Source organism: Musa acuminata, chromosome BXJ1-7, assembly GCF_036884655.1.
Source record: "Musa acuminata AAA Group cultivar baxijiao chromosome BXJ1-7, Cavendish_Baxijiao_AAA, whole genome shotgun sequence".
NCBI lineage: Eukaryota > Viridiplantae > Streptophyta > Magnoliopsida > Zingiberales > Musaceae > Musa > Musa acuminata.
In genome coordinates, this window is record NC_088333.1 from 5,656,895 (window position 1) to 5,675,771 (window position 18,877).

Consider the following 18,877-nt stretch of genomic DNA (forward strand, 5'->3'; position numbering starts at 1 on the left):
ATTTGTGCAGCACAAAAAATTAATATAACCATGTTCAGAAAAAACACAATTCAATTCCTACCAAACCATAGGTCATCAAAATCACTTCAAATTCATTTCAATTGTTCCGGATGTATTTTTAGATCATCCAACTCCTCCAACTCCATTTAAAATGGCTAATCTTCTGTTATTTACAGATTCCACAAGAAAAATAAAGCAAGATAATGGATAGAAATCCTCAGCATGGGATTGTATCGATTGAGCACCACTTAAAAAGTCACTAACAAGGACCAAAATCTGTGGGCATCATATATCCATCGATTGAGAGCCTGATGATGGCTTTTTCATTCTTTTCTTGTTCCTTTTGGCTTTCCCAGAAATTATTTCTTTGTCACAAGCTGGAGGAGGCTGCGTTCTCTGTAGGTGTTGATGAATGGCGGCGAGTGGATCAAGTTGGAATGAAGGATCGTTCAAAACTTGCCTCAACTGTGCACCTTCCCTTTGCCTATAAAATGCACCACATCAACAAGTGAAAGTTGAAAGAAAAAGGAGAAGAGCACAAAACTGCAATTAATTACACCAGCTTCTGCCTAGTCTTGCAGTTCAGCTTCAAGTTGTTTGTGCTAGAAGACTGCTCGGTAGTATTCGTATCTGGAAGAAGTTCAGAAAGGGCGGATAAATCATACACCTTCATCTTCTTTTGTCGGCTTCTGAGTCTCTTTTTCTGTATAAACAAGGATTCTATATCTGAATATATATTTTGATAGTTTTAGAACTAAGAATAGAGTGTTTTTCATCAAATAATTTTATGAAGCAAGAGATGAACTCAAACTTCTGTGTTCGACGAATAATAAAAAATGAAACCCTGCCTACTCAAAGGTTCAGAAAATAGAATAGCAGGAAAGGTAAAAAATCTGGTGCATAATAGTGGAGACATGACGTTCAACTGAAGCTAGCAGAATGATCACGAAAATCCCAACTTTGTATGAGTACATAGGTAATCTCAACGACAAGTTTCTTTAGCTTAAAGCATTGTCATTCCACAGACATCCAAGCAATATATTATAATCAATGTGGATCTCCAAAATCACAAACAATCATGTAATTATAAGAACATAAAATCTACAGAAAGAATCCAAGGTTCAGTAACCTGTTTATACTCACCACAGAACCCTAATTGGCTTTGTTCAAACACAAGAAAGACCTTTTTTTTAAGAAGGATTTAGATTGCATATCTGACATAAGAAGCCATAGCATCTTACTAGCTAACAACTCCAAAACAATCATTGTAACTTTGTGAATGAAGAAAATTTGCTAAAGAAGAATTAAGGAAAATAATTAGTCAGCTGTTTAAATGGTGAAACAAAACTCAAAATGACATTACAACTTCAAAAGCCAAAGTCTCTCTAGCAAAGAAATCCAAATGATATAAATATTAGTTTTAATAAGTGGTGATAGGGTTAAAAAGAAAACAAAAATCAGCTCCAATTTATTAATCAGTGTGATGAGAAAATCTTGGGAGACACCAAAATTCAAGATAAAAGGAAGTATCATCACCTTGCTGATCGCTTTTTTCGCACTCAAAGACACAGCAACATCTTTAACTTCTGTAAGAAATCATAAACAAGCTAAATGAGGATTTCCAAGTTCAAATTCACTTAACTTGGAAACCAAATAAAAATTGCAATATCACATACAACAAAACTGTGATGTCTCAGTAATGGAAGCATAATAAATCTATGGAACTTCCTAACCATAATCATCTGGACATGATATAAAATCATGGTCCAATATCGATTTCATCACCTTGTCGAACAGGCGGTACACTGACCTGTACCAGATGATATCACTGGAAAATAATTTAAAAAATAATACCAACAGGTACCAAGCTACAATGTCCGCTACCAGTCATTGTGAGTGAGGGTAGGTAACAGCATCTAAGTTGATTGATGATACATAGAACTGATGATTGCAACAATAATAAGAGGCTACTAACTTTGGAATGTTCCACCTGCACAACTTCAAGGCCAAAGGTGGGTTCAAAAGGCAACTAGGTGAGTAATAAGCAAATTGTGGCAAAAGAAATCAAAGAGAGTAATTTCTGATTTGAGAAAAAGGAAAGTCCAAACATCCAGTAAAACTTCAAAATAAAAAAAGCCATTTACAAGGAGAAATAGAATGATAAATAGAATTAGATCAGAACACTATAAAATTGAGAACAAAACTCTGTTTTACTTTTAAAACACTTTGACGTAACAACTTAATGTAGCTACATTTCAAAGAATGTGATACAGGTTATGTGAATAAAAACATAGTATGATTTTTGGAACAAACTAAGAAGCATGGATTAAAATCTCGATCCAGCAGAATGTAATTGGAGAAAAATGTAAAACATGTGAGACAACTATCACATATAAAGTAGCAATGCCAGTAATGTAAGACAGTTGTCACCTCTCAGATTTAAAGAACGAAAAAAAAAAAAAAACCGATATCGATACCAAGCAATAGGACTGCTTTGTGCAAGAAGATACCAATTTGCTTACCATCTAGTAAGCCCTATATGGTGAGCTTGTGGATACTAGGGCTTGGTTTTGTACATCTGGGAGAATTTCCTACTCCACATACTGATCAGCTATCAGATCAGTAAATACCAGACTGTATCGACCAATACCACTGAGATTTAACAATTTTAATTCTATGTTCAGGAGTATATGAAATCAACAGAAAGGCATATTCCATACATCTTAACATTTAAAAGCTTAGTGTTGCAAGTAGACATGTCATGCATGACTAAAATTGTTTTACAATTAACTAAATGCCTAATTCCTAAAAGTAAAAAAAGAAAAAAATGAAAGCACTGCTGACTAAGCAGCTACAGACACCACATGAAAAGATGACTTACTTGCATAAAACTTTTGCTTCTTTTCAAGTTTGCGCTTGAAACTTTTGTTTTCCTTCATCAAAGAACTAGTGCTGCAAAAGAAATTCACTATAAACTAACCAACCATGTAAATACAATAACACGAATAAACAGTGATGTAAATAGAAAGAAACAAGAAAGACCAAAATAGCATCTGGGAAAGTCTTTTTCTTCCAAGCAGCTTGAGTATTGAACACATTTTAGGGCTCATATAAAAATACTTTGGGATCTATTTAAGAAAAAAACCTTCCTAAAATATTGAAGGCATGCAAAAAAAAAAAATAGAAGATCGGTTAGCTAATTAGGGGAAAGAATTATAGTGCAGTAAAAGATAGATGTAACATTGTGCATTCAAATATATTGTATACTCGGCAACTAGCTATATTAAACAAGTCAATTGGCTCAAAGGATCCCAATATATTTGAGTCTAGTGCTTTGCTTTGGATGCAACAAAGGGTTATTCAGTTTCGTTTTTAATCAAAGTATCATTTTGATTAAATTACTAAATTTTGTTCTAGCAAGCAGCTATACTTGATGTTTATCCAGCAAAAAGGGAAAAGAGGAGAGATGGGAGGAGAAGACAAGGGAGGAGAGGAAAGGAAAGGGGAGCATAGAAGAATAGACAGGAGGAGAAAAGATGGGAGAAGAGGATAGGAGAATAAGAAGAAGAGGAGACGGGAAGAGAGGTTAGGAGAGGAGATGAAACGGGAAGAGAGGGTAGGAGAGGGCAAGAGAGGAGAATAGATGGGAGACGAGAGGAGGAGAAGAAATGCGATGCGACGGGAAGAGGGGGAAGAGAGGACAAGATGGGAGAGACGGGAGGCGAGGAGAGCCGGAACAGTGCCTGCGGGTGGAGAGCAAGCGACGATGGGCCATGTTGGCTCGTCGCGAGCGGCAGCGGTGGTCTAGGGCTCCGTCTTCTCACGCAACGCCGATTCGAGGTTTTTTGTTTGTCTCCTTTTATATAAATCCAACTGAGTTGACTCGGTAAACTCGAGTCGACTCTTCCGAGTCAACCGATTTTACCATTTTTTAACGTTTCAGCGACCGGTCCGACTCACCAGGCCTGATCTGGACCGTGAGATCGCTCGATCCTACGGCCCAGATTGCGAGTTCAACAACCTTGTATATGCTTTACTAAGATGCAGGTGCAAGCTTTGTATGCATAGTGTTTTATTGAATGTTATAAAAGTGGCCACATCAACAACTTTCTTTTACTATTGGTAAGTCATCGATGAGAAACACTTGATGTCAATCTATTCGAAAGGCTCTATATGGGAAAGCTATTTGTTGATGGGCTAATCAACTGTCATAATCGATGGGAATTCCACTCTTCCTTCAATCCCAGAAGAAATATGATCAATATAGATCAGCTGGAGGTAAATGGCAAGTAATGAGTAATAATACATGGAAATGAATATATTATATATATATAAATATAAATATAAGGTTCCAATGTTGTTTAGCATTGTGGCCACCACAAGAAACCAATAAAAGAAAAAGATGGTGCATAAAATAAGATACCGCATCTCTCTTTGAAATGCCCAAAAAGAAGGGGAAAACAAGGAAGAAATTTCTTGAACAACATTAGCGATCTGAGGCATATCCACAGATGATACATTTTACTGTACCGACAGAAGATATTAGAAGAAACCAGGAGTTTGGCTAGTTGGCCACAACCATGTCTTCTCCTGCAGCCTTGGCTTCCACAATTGCTTCCAGTCTTCTCCATGCGGACTCCCTTTTTTCTTCCAAGGATTTTGCATTTTCTTCTTTCTCTATGTACTGTAGCTGGCAAGCCTCGAACAGCTCACTGTCCATGTCGAGGAACATCTTGCGGACGTTTGCTGTTAGGCCATGGACTGCTTGATTCCAGTGACCCTGCATGTTCTTCTCTAGTGCTTCAAATATGATGGGAAATATTACACTTCGATTTTGGGCTATTAAGCTCACTATGTGATCATTGTTCCAGAGAAATAAAGCCCGTTCAGCTACCTGTAATCCATACTCATCATCGTTATATGTGAGAAATGCAGAAAGAAACAGCCGACGAGCTGCCAACCAATTTTGTAAAGGTAGTCATTGTTGGCTATAAGCAATGAAAACTTTGCAGACAATGCTAGAGTGGTAGTATGGGCAAAAAAAAAAAAAGAGAACTGCAGTTAGGAGAAATAAGCAATACAATGAGAGATGGAAAAAGAAGAAAAAGAGAATCTAGATTAATATATAAGGTTAGTAAATACTGTTGCATGTCTACTGGGACATGATAGCGCATATATTAGAGTGAAGTTTGAAATAGCAGCTAATATCTCAAGTAACAGCAAAAAGATTGGTTTTATGAATGACAGCAAAAACATTCAAGTAACTGTCTATATCTAAAGGTAAAGGACCATTTTTTAAGATACCATTCATTATTTCCCCCCCCCAACGTTGGATATTAAAGCCATTAATAGCATTTGACAGTTGATGCTTACAAAGAAAGCAATTCTTTTGAAGTCTTTGATAGGTCATGAGTCTGGCTCTACATAAGTCCAGTTCGTTTCAACTAAAGAAAAACATAGGGATTATAGGATCCTCCAGAACAACAAATAACAAAGCCAAGTTGCTTCCAAAGAGAAAAGAGGATATCACTGATGATTCATGAAATATAATGAATACCTCAATTTCTAACAAGAGCAGATCAAATAACAGAGTCTAATCAAAATAATAACAAGTTGCTGCCTTGTTGTAAAGGAAACTGAGAATATTTGACATTAGGAACTGAAAGGGAAGAGGTTAAAGGAGATCCGCATCCATGAGAATGACTAATTAGAAGAAGGAAAAAAAATTGGGATTGGGGCAAGGGGATGGGATATATAGAGAGCGAAAGAGAGACTACCAATCAATTGCCTTATGCAAATAGAAATGGATATACTTATATATATATCTTCCATTTTCTAAAACATGTGTAATGCTTTAAATAGACCAATTTCTCCACTATTGAGTTTCCATGAATTCATAAAACTTTGATATTCATAAATCTTTGGTTTATGAAAGAAAACTTTGTTTTCCTTTTTTTGGTACCACAGCATGGTAAATTAATTCTTTGAATGTCTAAATTCATTGACACTCTTTCCACCAATTTATCAACTTCGATACTACAATGTGATATCACATCAAAAAATCTAAAAAGATTATCATAAAGTAATAAAGTAACAAAGTCGACATATGCAATTAGGAACAAGTGCATAATTGTGATCATATTAGAAGACTTTCTAATGAAAGAAATTTGTAAAGGTCTAAGAAATCCATGAAGTTATTTGACTTGTGCAAAACAAGTGGATGTGCATTTTGTATATCTGATTGCACACTCTGCCCAGAGACTGCATAAGCACCCAAATGACCAGTAACAAAATTGCATATGCTGGTGCAAGACAATCATGCAAACTACATCAGTATATGCAGACTGGGCCCTGGCCAACAACTTCACAAATCACCTTTTTGATAACTTACAACAATAATGCCAACAAGTAGCAGTTTTCAAGTAGGAACCCTATTTAGTAAAAAAAGGAAAAAGAAGTGTCTCCACATGTAATTTAGGGAAAGAGCATGTATACTGGCAGACTAGCATGTCCAGTCAAATCCTTGTCACCTAAGTACTATTTACCATCTTCCACTACTTCTGTGGGTGCATATGAATGCAACCCTATCAATAAAAAAAGGAAAACATTCTATCTGGTAACACACATCAAATTGCACGCAAAACATACAAACTCATAATCCTAAAAAGACCCACAAGCTAGAATATAGGTTAGTTCTTGCATTTGCACACCAAGCAAGTTACAATTATCCACCATGAAATTCAATGCAATTTAGAGCATTCTACCTGAATTAGATATTCTCCTAGAATCATCTACTTTCAAGATAAAGCAAAATTTCCTGCTTGAAAACATTCCGTTCAGAAAACGAAAAGTTTGCTACAAATTGAAAACAGCACTAGTACCCAGTCTCAGAAAAGCTATCTACAGGTTCTAAACCACACACTTTTTATCAGAATATAGAATCAAGAAAATCTGCATCCAAGAGAATTCACCATGTAATAGATGCAGAAGAGAGGAGAAAAGGGGGATGGAGCAAGCCTACTTGACAACTGCATTGTGAACTAGGAGCATATACATGTCATTTATTCAATCAAAAAAGTTTATTTGATTAGCACACATATTTACTATTGAGTTTCTGACTGTGCTTTGACGTTAAAGTTTTTTCCTTTACAAATCAATACTGCTCGTTTCTTCTTTTGATATCATATCATGGTTCCTTGATTCTTCGCATGACTGAATTTTCTTTCCACCACATTATTCGGTTCACATAAAAAAACTTGAAACAGTCATTTTTGTTGAGTAAAATATGCACAAAATTACACATATACAAACAGGTTTAAATAATTGTTACTTAACAAATGGCCACATTCAAATTTAATAAATAAACAACAACATATAAGCCCATTCAAAAACCTAATTAGATGATAAAAAATTATATTAAAATTTTGATAGATTAATGCAATAATGCATGACATCTAACTAATAAGAGGGATGTAACAGGCAAGTTCCATATGAAACTACATAGGCTTCATACAGTGTGATCCCCTGATCACAACCATATTTGAGGTTGTATTGTCCAATCACATTAAATGCAGTGTGGAGAAAACTTTTGCTATAACAACCCCGAACCGATAAGAAATGCATCAGAAACCTTGCACCAAGAGAACAGTGCATGCATGTCCTCAATAGGATGTCCCCAGACCTTTGTTATATAATTCCTACAGTTGTTCATTTCTATAGGTGAATCACAATTCGAACCAAGTAACCTTCCACTTGGCAGAAGCTACAGCATTAAGAGTCAAATATCTCATAATCCTACCAAGATCCTCAATCTGGATAAGAAAAGTATCTCAGATAAGTTGGGCATGTTAACCTAAACCCTATATCCGACATTTCCACATCAAAAATATTCATGTTACCAATCATGAAACTGATAGAAATTAATGTTCAGATCTTCCAATAACAACAATATTCAAGTTACCAATCATGAAAATGAAAAAAGAAAAAAATTATGTTTCTTCCAGGTATCAATATATTCTTCCAGAATTATAAGCTTTCTGAATTTGAGGGTGGCATCTCATTCAACTGCAATTATGCTTCAAATTATTCGAAGTAACCAATTCAAAAGAATATCCCTGGATTATTAACCAGTTAAGATTTATCAGTCAACAAGAATATGTAAAAATAAGAGATATTTGTCCTCCCCTTCCATCTCCTAATATGATGAATATAGCAACAACGGTGAAGTTTGTTAAATATGATGATTGCAGCCAATTACAAAAACTATAGTAAGAGTGTCTCCTTTGTTTCATAGTCAAAAGTTATCTTCTATGCATTTCTTCTACCCCTACTTACCTCTTCTTTCTTTTCCTTCCACATATTTCCTTCCCTTTTCTCTCTTTGTTTTGAGGTAGTAAAATTACCAACAAATCTTCAAACCATCTAATTTTGATTGAAATTTATTGGTTCTAGCTGTTTCCAACCTTCTAGCAATAAGGGCAATATTTGGCCAAACCCAATTATTTTTTAATAATACCAATACGAAATGGTGTATCATACAAAATCGATCAATACCATGAATTATGATTAAATTTAAGCATTCCACTCATCTGAAATTTAGTAAGTTTAACCAAGAGATAATATCATATGTGATTTACTAGAATCAAGTCTAAATTTGCACATAGTTATGCAACAAAGCCCAATTAAGCATTTTAATTGGGGATTGGACCACTAGTCAATGTAAGCCCAATTAAGCATTCCACTCACCTTGCATTACCAAGTGTCAATCACAAGCTTGGATCAAAGTAATGGAGCATTGCATTGGGCCACTAGTCAATGTAAATCTATGTCAAATCCACATATCTTAATCATTTTCAATGTAGGACTAGTCACCCAAAGTGACACGAGACACCTTCACCATCCAAGTGCCTCAAAGTGTGAAGGGTGGCCTAGTAGGTCATCCAAAAGCAGTTCATCACATTGAAGTCTAGACGTGATGCAAAGTTAGCAGAAGGTTCTCACATTGCTTTGAACCGATGCAAGTAAAAAAGTTAGTTCAAGACCAAAGGATTATGTTGTACACTTTCAAGAAAAATGTTAAAGATGATGTACACAATGATTAAATATTATTTGTTTACAGGGAAATAAATGGGTAGGAAAAAAATAAAAAAGATTGATAATAATGGACTTCAAATTTGGTAATATTAAAAAAAATAATTATAGAATTAGTATGAGTATTGTTGTGGATAAGGATCTTAACAACAATGTACAACAATGTTATCGAAGTGGAGATTTGGGAACATAATTATAGTTCTAAATATGCAATTTTGGGAAAATAATGATTGAAGATTGAACAAGATATGAAACAAATATTTTTAAAAATTAATTGCTTTCATGCCTCGTAGATCACCAATAAAAACCATTTATTCGTTATTATTAATGAAAAATTATAGAAAAAAATGATTTGCATATGCTTTTTAAGTAATAAAAAATCTAAAGATTTGTTATGATGAATTTTAGAAAAAAAGTTTATATTCGGAACATATTGATGTTATATAAGATATGTATAACGTTATAGTCCGTGTGGATCTTAATAGTATAAAACAACACCAAGTATCCACATCAAGTCTCTAGCTTCAATATTAATAAATGATGATCTTACCAATCATATGCAAGATAGACATCTTTGGTGTATTTTATATTTCTATTTATTGATGATATTATTCTAGTTTATAAGAATTTAAATGAAATTAATTCTATACTTAAAGTAATAAACACAAACATTGGAAACTAAATGCTTTAAATTAAAAGGCTATTGGAAGTAGAACTGAGGACATAATTAAGTTAGATGGATAAGAAGTTCTAATAAGTAAAAGTTTTATATACCATGGATTGATTATTGAACAAGATGAAGAGATTGATAAATATCTTGTTCATAGAGTAAAGACTAGGTGGTTAAGGTGGAGAGACGCTTTCTGAATTTTGTGTTCATCAAGTCAATTTTATATTGAGGCAAAAAATTTATACGACAAATCAATGACAAAAAATTTTGTGTGGATGAGATAAGAATGTTGAGGTGAATATTTGGAGTTATAAAATGATAGGAAACAAAATACTTATCATTTATGAATAATTTGATGTAGGTTCAATAAAGTATAAAATGATGGAGAATAATTAAGATGGTATGGACATATGCTAGGGATTAGGGACCCCTATAAAAGATGTGAGACAAATAGTATTAATGGTATGAGGGGAAGTAGAAGGAAACGAAAGAAGACTTTACTAGAAACTGTAAATAATAATCTAAATTCTCTTAATTTAAGTAAGGATATTTTTTGCAAAGTCTAACAGCGACAAAAAATCCAAATTGTCTATCTAAAAAGTTGAAGACATTACAGCTTCTTGTTGTTGTTTTCTTGAGCGTACTCACCTTGTTCTTGAAAAAAACAATCATTAAATGTATTGAGTTATAATTCAACCATGCTAACAAACAATAGAATGGCCACTTAAGCAACTCAAACTATGGGAAGGATTTCAGTGTCTATCAGCATCATTTGACATGTCAAATCATGCCAAGCCCTACCAATCATGCACATGGGCAAACCAAAATTTTGGCCTCTTTTGGTCGGTGAGCAGCATCCAATTGGTGTGGTACAATATTCGTCATGCCCGATTTCATCTTCCTCAAAACTCTATATGCACAAGTAGGCAAGTTATATATCCTACACCGATGGTATGACAAACTGGCCTTCTCAACCACATAATTCTGAAAATAATCATAGTTGTCAACTAGATGTTTTAATGTTCCAAGAATGTAGTCAGCATGTCAACAAAAGTTAGAAATGTAATATTCATAGTTGGTAATGCAATGTCAACAAAATAATCATAGTCAGCAATGTCAACACCATAATAAAAATGTTTTAATGTCAACCACCATATATCAACATTACCATATATCTTTCCACCATAATATAAAGTCTCCTTCACTTGAGACTGCAATGATCCACATAGCAGATCGCAATGGCTAGGACTTGTATTTAAGGCTTAAAAAACGGAACAAAAGAATTATAGTCAATGAAAAAAAAAATAACCTTGCCATCAACAAGATGCAAGGAGAACAAAAAAGTGTAAGGAAAACATCTTCAAAGCATTTTACGATAATGAATTTTGAGAATATGCCTAAATTTCTAACTTCTTGAGGAAGCTTCAGTGAGCCATACATGGACCAGCAGTTCTATACCTAGATAAGCTTCACGACGTGATACACCTTTTGAACATGTCAAGATGGGTACTTATTCCACAAAATTCAAATCATATATTAATATAATTCAAATCATATATTAATATTCCAACATATTTGAAAACTAAAAATAATATATTCAAGTGAAACAAGTGACCGCCCAAATCAAGATCCATTCCATGAATATATTAATATGTAATTCCTAGAACCCAAAAAAGGAATGGACAAAGACAAAGTTACAACACATGTTAGCTAAACTTTTTGGTAAATTAACTCCTGAAATAGTAAACTTTTTCCGTGAGAAAAAACTAACTTGCCAATATGTCAAAAAAGTCTATTGGAGTAACAAATACAGGTAAATATATCACTGGGGATAAAAATAAAGTTGCATATTTTCAGTCCTGAAGACCATAACTTATTTAGATAATTTTCCTGTCAACTTGGCTAAAAAGAAAACATATAATGATCTGAATATCTGGCAGCATTTTCAGTGCATTAGGCAAGAAATCAAAATGACAGAAGATGAGATGAACTCCAAACCTGGAAATGAGAGCTGCTGAGACAATGAGAGATCTGCTTAAACAAGGGAACCATGCACCGCTGGAACTCTGCTGGTTGTGTCGCCTCCAGCACCTCCTCCAACTCCCCAAGGAATAGCACTTCCTTCTGACAATTAGTGACAGGCCAGTACTTCAACAGCCCCCTGATGATCGTATCGGCAAGCTTATAATCCTTCTCGACGAACTGCACAATACAGTAGGATAGCTGCTGGTGGTACATACCCACCGGCTTTGGCCTATGAAGCGGGATGAGGACCCGCACGAGGAACAACTTGTGCTCCTCCTTCATCGGCAGGGCAAACCCATTAATGATACTCCCAAGGATCTCCAGCAGCTCACCGATGCCGCTATGCCTCTCTGTCTCGAAGATGAATCTGTAGAAGATGTTGTTGATGGCCTTGCGAATGAAAGGACGGTGGACCATGAACTTGCCGTAGATTCGGTGGAGGATTGTTTTGAGATACTCGCGCTCGCGGGGGTCCTCGGATTCGAAGAGATCAAGGATGCGGAGCACGAAGGAGTGGTCGATGTAGCGCTTGGCGACCTTGGTGTCAGTGTCGGAGGAGATGACGTAGCGGAGAAGGAGCTCGTAGACGAGCTGAAGGTGGGGCCAGGCGGGGTCCAGGTAGGGATCCTCCTCCTCGGGGTCGGTCACCTCCGAGCCGGTGTTCTCGTGGGAGGCCGGCGGGAGGCCGCGGAAGATGTTAACGGCGACAGCGCGGACGAGCTCCTCCTGGACGGACTCCCCGAGGCGGATGGAACTCGACTGAACCACGTCGACGAGTTCCGAGAGAGTCTGCCGCTTCATCTCCTTCTCACGGGCCGACTTAAGGGTGTCGGAGAAGTCAAAGATCACCGCACAGATCTGAAGCTTGCGAACGAAGAGCGCCTGCCGCTCCGCGACGGGCACGTCGCGAAAGAGTGGGAGGGACTCGATCTGTGGTGCGGCGCCGGCAGGCGAGGTGGGGAGGTGGTGCGCACCGGCAGCGGCGCCCGAGGAGGGCACCGCGGTACGTGAGGCGTGGTTGACGGTGACGTTGGAGCCGGGAACAGCCGCAGCGGCGGCGGGATCGGCCGCCTCCGACTTGGGGCCCTTGCGGTTGCCCCGCTTCATGATCTTGGTGAACATCTCTCTCTCTCTCTCTCTCTCTCTCTGCGACCCGCCCTGACGAAATCCTGACTCTAGGCCCTAGATCGATCCCACTTCCCAATACAGAGAGCGGACTACAAACCCTAGAATCATGAACAGTAATGGAGAAGGGGATATCATATTACAAGAGGAAGGTGATAGCAACGGAACAAAAGAGGATAAGAAGGAATTGAAGGTAATTCCAATCCATCCACGGACTTCTGACAACGAGATGAAATGCAATCAAGTTATTCGAGAGGAAGCGAAGAAAAAGGATGAGGAATACACAGAGGGAAGAGGTGGGTTACATGGAGATCAAAATGTTCTCTCTTTCTTCTCTCCTTTTCCTTGTAGTTTTCTTTTGCGTAGAGATAAAAAGGGGAGGAGGACATGTGGGGGAGAGGAGGGGGCGTAGTTGATATTTGTGGCATTTCTGCTAAAAGTAGCCGAATACAAAGTTGGATTACATGGTAATTGTAATCGATGTTGATGGCAAAAAGCAACACTGGCCCAAATAGGATTAGATCAGGGTTATCAAATTGAGATTGGAGGTGGTTGTGTTGATGTTTGATCATGTTTGATCAAATTGAGATTGGAGGATTATTGCAAGGATGTTTCGTTGGTGCGTAAAATGTTACTATACTCATATATTGAACTTGAATTCACTTCAAATTCAACTTATTATCGATATTTCAATTCTTAAATTTATTTGATATAATATTTTTTAAATAGGTTGGTAAAACAAAGTAACAAAAATGACAACGGTAAGTTAGCGCTACAAATTTCACCAACCCAATTCTAATCAACTAATTAACTAAAATTCAAATCTGTTCCAAATTTGACCTAACTATCTAATTATATATATATCTCCCCAACTCAATTAATTAGTGCATTAATTTGATCCAAACAAACTGATCAGAGTATCCAAGAAAAATTAACCCACTGTCATTACTATCATGACAAAGGCATCAATTAATTAAAATAGGAATGGCATTTGCCAATTCAAACTAAATTTCTTGATTTAAGCTGCTCCATATGTCTCAATAATTTAGCATTGAATATATATCGACTCCACAATCTCGGGATAATCATTTAAAAGAAATCAAAATTCTCAATTCAAGTTTCTTCTAGATACATCACAACCAAAATTGTAGCCAAAAGTACAATGACTCCACAGATATGCAAATCATGCAAGAGTAATAGAATTCATTCATTCCACCCCATATATGTCTTTCTATTATGGAAAATGTTATAACATCATTAATTTTTTTCATATCATTAAGCTTTGTTGAGGGCGATTATAGCTGGTGGAACTTCCATATATTCACTTATATCACATCCAAAGATTCAAAGAACATATAAGTTCCTCCTATCTCAGTTCTAAAACCAGTTCCAACCTGCACAAATATGCACTTCAATAAAATAGAGGAATGGTCTCAAGATGGTAGGTTAAAAGTGTGTTATAACAAAAACACAAGAGGAGGCATACCACTCGCTGTAAGTGACTCCCTGCAAACGATTTGAGATTGGTGATAGATATGCATGGGGCACATCTGCTCAACATGAGCTATCGGCATCCAGTTTGCAGTCCTCTCGGGCTACATCACCAGGTATCAAACACATTATAACTTCAAATGGGAGCAAGCACCAAACATTCAGGATACCTTAGTTCATGTCAAGATGGTCAAATACTTGTCAAAGTCACTTTTCATCAACTACAATTTTTTCAATTATAACATGGATTGTTCTTTCCAGATGGAGGATTATGGCAAGGCATAATATCATTTCTTTTGGTGCATGCAGATGATAATTTAAGTAGAATTGAAAACAAAATTCACAAGACAGTTGTCCAAACAACATCTGGTATGTTTTGTTTTTTGTACCTGAAACAATTTCAAAGAGGTAGAAATTTGAAGGGGCATTACATAAATAAATGAAAGTTTCATTATGAGATAAATCTCATGGAGCTGCTAGAATGTGAACAACCTAAGTACAGACAAGTCAACTTGTTGGTTGTCATCTTTAATATCATTCATAAATGGGGAGATCGAAAGGTCTCTTTCCTAGAGAATCTTCTAAGTCTGTTCCTGATGTGGGAACGCGTTGCAAGCACCTATCACTGCTGTCTTTCTTCATTTTCAAGAATAAACTGTGCCTGATGAAGAAAATACCAGGCCTATCAACATACCAATTAACAATAAATAGCACAAGTTTAATAACAAGTCTTTACCATCGCAGGTCAGTAGTCAGTTCAGGGTGAAAAGCAGTCCCCAGTAAGTTCCCTTGCCTTACTGCAACAATTACTCTCTCACGAGAAACTATTTCCTGCACAAACATATAACAGTTACGTACATTATTGCAAAAGTCCTTTTCTACACAAATGTGCTTAGATAGTTTGATCTCAGGGGAAAAAAGAAGAATGTGGTCAGTATCCTAATCTTGTACAGTTAGTAATCATTAAGGATTACAAAATCACTAGTTTAATATAGAGGAAGTGCAAGGGAAACACAGAGAATAAGTACCATATTTACTAATTAACTGATGATTTCCATCAACTACCAACTGCTGAACATAAAACTTCTATTACAGCACTCATTGGCATTTACGAGTGTCTCATTGCCAAAATGGTTAGATGCATCACTTAAGTTTGAAATATGAATTCTGATTCAGCACTTCATGCAGGGAATTCCATTGAAGATATAGTGTTTATATAGCATCATATAGTAGTGATTATAGACAGCAATTAGATACATATGATCCATAATTCCAACAATCATCCAGAAAAAAGAATTAGACAGTAAGATGGAACTAAAAACAATAGAGTCCATAACATAAAATTTCAGAACAGCAAATATACACTAAGAGACTTGCAAAACTAAGTTAACAGAGACGAACCTCCTCCTGGCCATTGTCAACAGACATTATACTCTTTTTCGTTTCCAAAGGAACAGGGCAATCTGCTAATATCTCGACATCAGGTCCTACTTCTAAGATGGCTGGTGCACGTATAAAAACTCCACGGAAACCATTAGGCCCCCCTTCCTCCTCTGCAAGCTTAGGGACTGACAGTTCTGTTTCAAAGCTCTGAAGCTGCAAAATCAAATTTGAGTAGTCAAAATATATTCTAAAACAAAAGAACATAACAACTTTGACAAGTTAAAAGTCCCAGGTCAAAACCTGACTACCAAAAAAATTTCGATTGACAATGCAGTCTAGTCCCCCAATAAGCTCTTGGCCTCCTGACTTTTGACCTGATTAGGGAAAGTTCAACTTATTACCTTGAAATTGCTGTCTTTGATGATTAATTTTTTTTAAACTGAAAATGTGTTTTTGCCGGCTCACCAATTGCTTTGTTTGCCAAGAAAATAAGTCCTGCACAGGTTCCCCAGACAGGCTTCCCAGTACTTACAAATTCTCGTAAAGCAGGAAACTGTTAATTGAAAAAAAATGTCACAAAATATTTTATTTTCTTTTTTAAATCAAAGCTACACCACATCAACAGAAAAATTGGAGATTTCTTATTTTGATGAGTCAACTCGACAAATTCTGTCCCCTTGAAAAGGAGAAGCAAAAGGATAAGCCTATCAATACTTTAATTTTAGAATATGTAGTCTCCAAAGAAAGTAATTTTTTTGGGTGTGACCCAAACTGGTACAATGTTGTCATAGAGACTCTTACGCAGCAGAAACAAACTTTTGAATGCCAATGAGGCGGCGATCTACTTGAAAATATGCAAGCATCAATTTCTTTTATAAAAGGAACTTATGCATCTAATTGCAAAAGAAAAAGACAGGAACAAGAATGGTGATTACTGAATATTCTGATTACTTAACATGTCTCTGAATGTCCAACTTGCAGAAGAAAGGGATGTAAATATTAAGGATCAAAGAAAATTTGGCAAGATGTAGAAGACAATTTCATGGGAAAAAAAAGCTGCATATACCTAATTTCAAAAGAAATTGATGTCTCCAATACTTTGGCATTATCAAGTGGTACCAGAACTAACAGTTCAGTTTTGTGATATCTAAGATTGTGTAAAGAACGATTTGATCTAATGTTACCAAACACTACCTGGATAATTGACAACATGCACATGCTTAGTTTGTCTACCTGCAAAGTGTATGACTGAATTTATTCATGTATTGAAATAGCAGTTGTCCTTACCACTCCCAAGCTTATATAGATTCTGAAACGAGCGAGATAGCTAACTTCATGATAGAGCATATATTATAGTGACACATATGTTTAATTAACTAAGGAACCCTCAAAGCCTGAGTGTGTTTCGTAGAACTTTGGTTAATACTGCAATGATGATAACAATTTTACAATAAAAAAAAGCAGCAGGACAGAGTAGAACAAAAAAGAATAGAACATCACTTTCTGTCATTCAATCAAAGCCAAGGCTAAAGGAAATTTATTTGCTTTCTTATACAGTGCATCAGTAAGCTATGTAGTTAGTTCATCAAATGGAGAAATGTATGTTTAAAGGGAGACGCTGTGCCACCAGTTTGGAAGTCTTTTTTGGAAGCCCCATCACTTTAGGAAGTTCTACATGCTCCTAATCCATTGGAGAACTCGAAGCCATCACTTTCACCTAGTCCAATCTCCAACACGATCTCCACCATGATGCAGAATCTTTCGCAGTGACCATTCCATTGTTAAAAGGTTCATGACTTAGGACGAAAGTAATAGAAGGATTATACCAACAAGCAGGGTATCACATCAATTATTCTAAATTTTTGCAACTAAAAAAGTGCAATATGTGGAACATTATAAATCCAGTAATCTCAGTTTGCCTTAAGAAGCACTCTACTGTCCTCGTAGGGTTCAGTTTCCTGTCAATACGAAAGAATACGAAACAAAATAAAGATTCGTTTCTATCTTTTCCTCTTTTCCTTAGCCTTTTTTTCTTTCTGACGTGGTCAATTTGAGAATCTACAGAAGAACCTAACAAGTAATTCCAAACAAGAAAGAACAAGACAAGAAATGCACAAGGGGTAATCGACAGATAGAAGAGGGCGGACGAGGTTGTGGTAGTGCGCGAGCTTGGCCATGGTGGTGCTCTCGCCGCCCGGGATGATGAGGGCGTCGACGGCCTGCAGTTGCTCCGCCTTCCTTATCTCCACCCCTTTCACCCCTATCCTCCGCAACGCTGTGCGCACCAGAGATCCTCACTTTTAAGGGCAAGATCACCAAAAAGCAGAGAAAGGACTGGACGAACAAAAAGAATGTGAAAAGGGAATACCCGCCATGTGCTCGTTAAAAGAACCCTGCAGCGCCAGGACGCCCACCGTCGTCATAACAGTCTAAGAAGACGAAGAAGAAGAGAGAAAGGGAGACGGAAGGAAGAGAAGGCAGCCAGTAGTAGCGTATCCTGCTCTCTGATACCGAGGATTCGAAAGCCTTTCATCTTTATTTTGCTCCGCACACCACACAAGGTAGGCGAGTCAGTGCAAATTTTAAGGATTAAAAACCTTTGTACCTATACGCCACGTACCCAACGTTCACTCGCCTAAGGGGCCCGCCAACAAACAAAAATTGTACAATAGGATAAAGACGGTGGTATAAGAAGAGGAGGTGTCGCTCAGCGGGATGTCGATTAAATGCACACGCAAGTTCAGTCACGAGCCGTCCACGTGCGCTCCTAATTAAAATTAATTATTTGCGCAGACAGCAAATTATATAACCTGGTCTAACCTAAATGTTGATATCTGAGCCTGTAATATAACATTTAATTGTCGGAATTAAAACTAAAGCTAAGATTTACTGAAATATTGAAACATGACCAAATCCATTAACATGTTTGGTTTATGTACTCTTCAAATTGGAATGACATATTTGATTCCTGAATTTTGAAATAAAAATCAATATTATAGCTGAACAGAATAGCAAATATGATTTATTAATTCAATTCGTTAAATATTAATTAGTGTCTATATATCGCTTCCCTTAACAAAACTCTAATTAAGT

At 36.6% G+C, this 18,877-nt stretch overlaps 3 protein-coding genes across 4 annotated transcripts; all 3 read right to left on the reverse strand.

Annotated features, from left to right (window-relative positions):
- Positions 1-72: 72 nt before the first annotated feature.
- Positions 73-3,837, reverse strand: LOC135678430 (uncharacterized). Its single transcript, XM_065191245.1, has 5 exons — positions 3,744-3,837; positions 2,882-2,952; positions 1,537-1,586; positions 558-703; positions 73-484 (listed from the first exon to the last, which is right to left on the reverse strand). Exons 1-5 carry the CDS (start codon positions 3,773-3,775, stop codon positions 286-288), a joined length of 498 nt encoding a protein of 165 aa, XP_065047317.1. The 5' UTR covers positions 3,776-3,837; the 3' UTR covers positions 73-285.
- Positions 3,838-4,309: 472 nt separating this feature from the next.
- Positions 4,310-13,050, reverse strand: LOC135678429 (serine/threonine protein phosphatase 2A 57 kDa regulatory subunit B' beta isoform-like). The gene is made up of 2 exons (XM_065191243.1): positions 11,759-13,050; positions 4,310-4,894 (listed from the first exon to the last, which is right to left on the reverse strand). Exons 1-2 carry the CDS (start codon positions 12,905-12,907, stop codon positions 4,565-4,567), a joined length of 1,479 nt encoding a protein of 492 aa, XP_065047315.1. The 5' UTR covers positions 12,908-13,050; the 3' UTR covers positions 4,310-4,564.
- Positions 13,051-14,752: 1,702 nt separating this feature from the next.
- LOC103990383 (probable pyridoxal 5'-phosphate synthase subunit PDX2) lies at positions 14,753-18,370 on the reverse strand. 2 transcript variants are annotated; one of them, XM_009409497.3, is made up of 7 exons: positions 18,153-18,370; positions 17,932-18,059; positions 16,250-16,337; positions 16,085-16,158; positions 15,803-15,997; positions 15,138-15,232; positions 14,753-15,062 (listed from the first exon to the last, which is right to left on the reverse strand). In XM_009409497.3, the coding sequence occupies exons 1-7, from the start codon at positions 18,205-18,207 to the stop codon at positions 14,936-14,938; spliced, it is 762 nt and encodes a 253-aa protein (XP_009407772.1). In that variant the 5' UTR covers positions 18,208-18,370; the 3' UTR covers positions 14,753-14,935. The 2 variants fall into 2 exon arrangements, with proteins under 2 accessions (XP_009407772.1, XP_018684013.1); XM_018828468.2 differs by having other exon boundaries at positions 17,914-18,059.
- Positions 18,371-18,877: the final 507 nt, after the last annotated feature.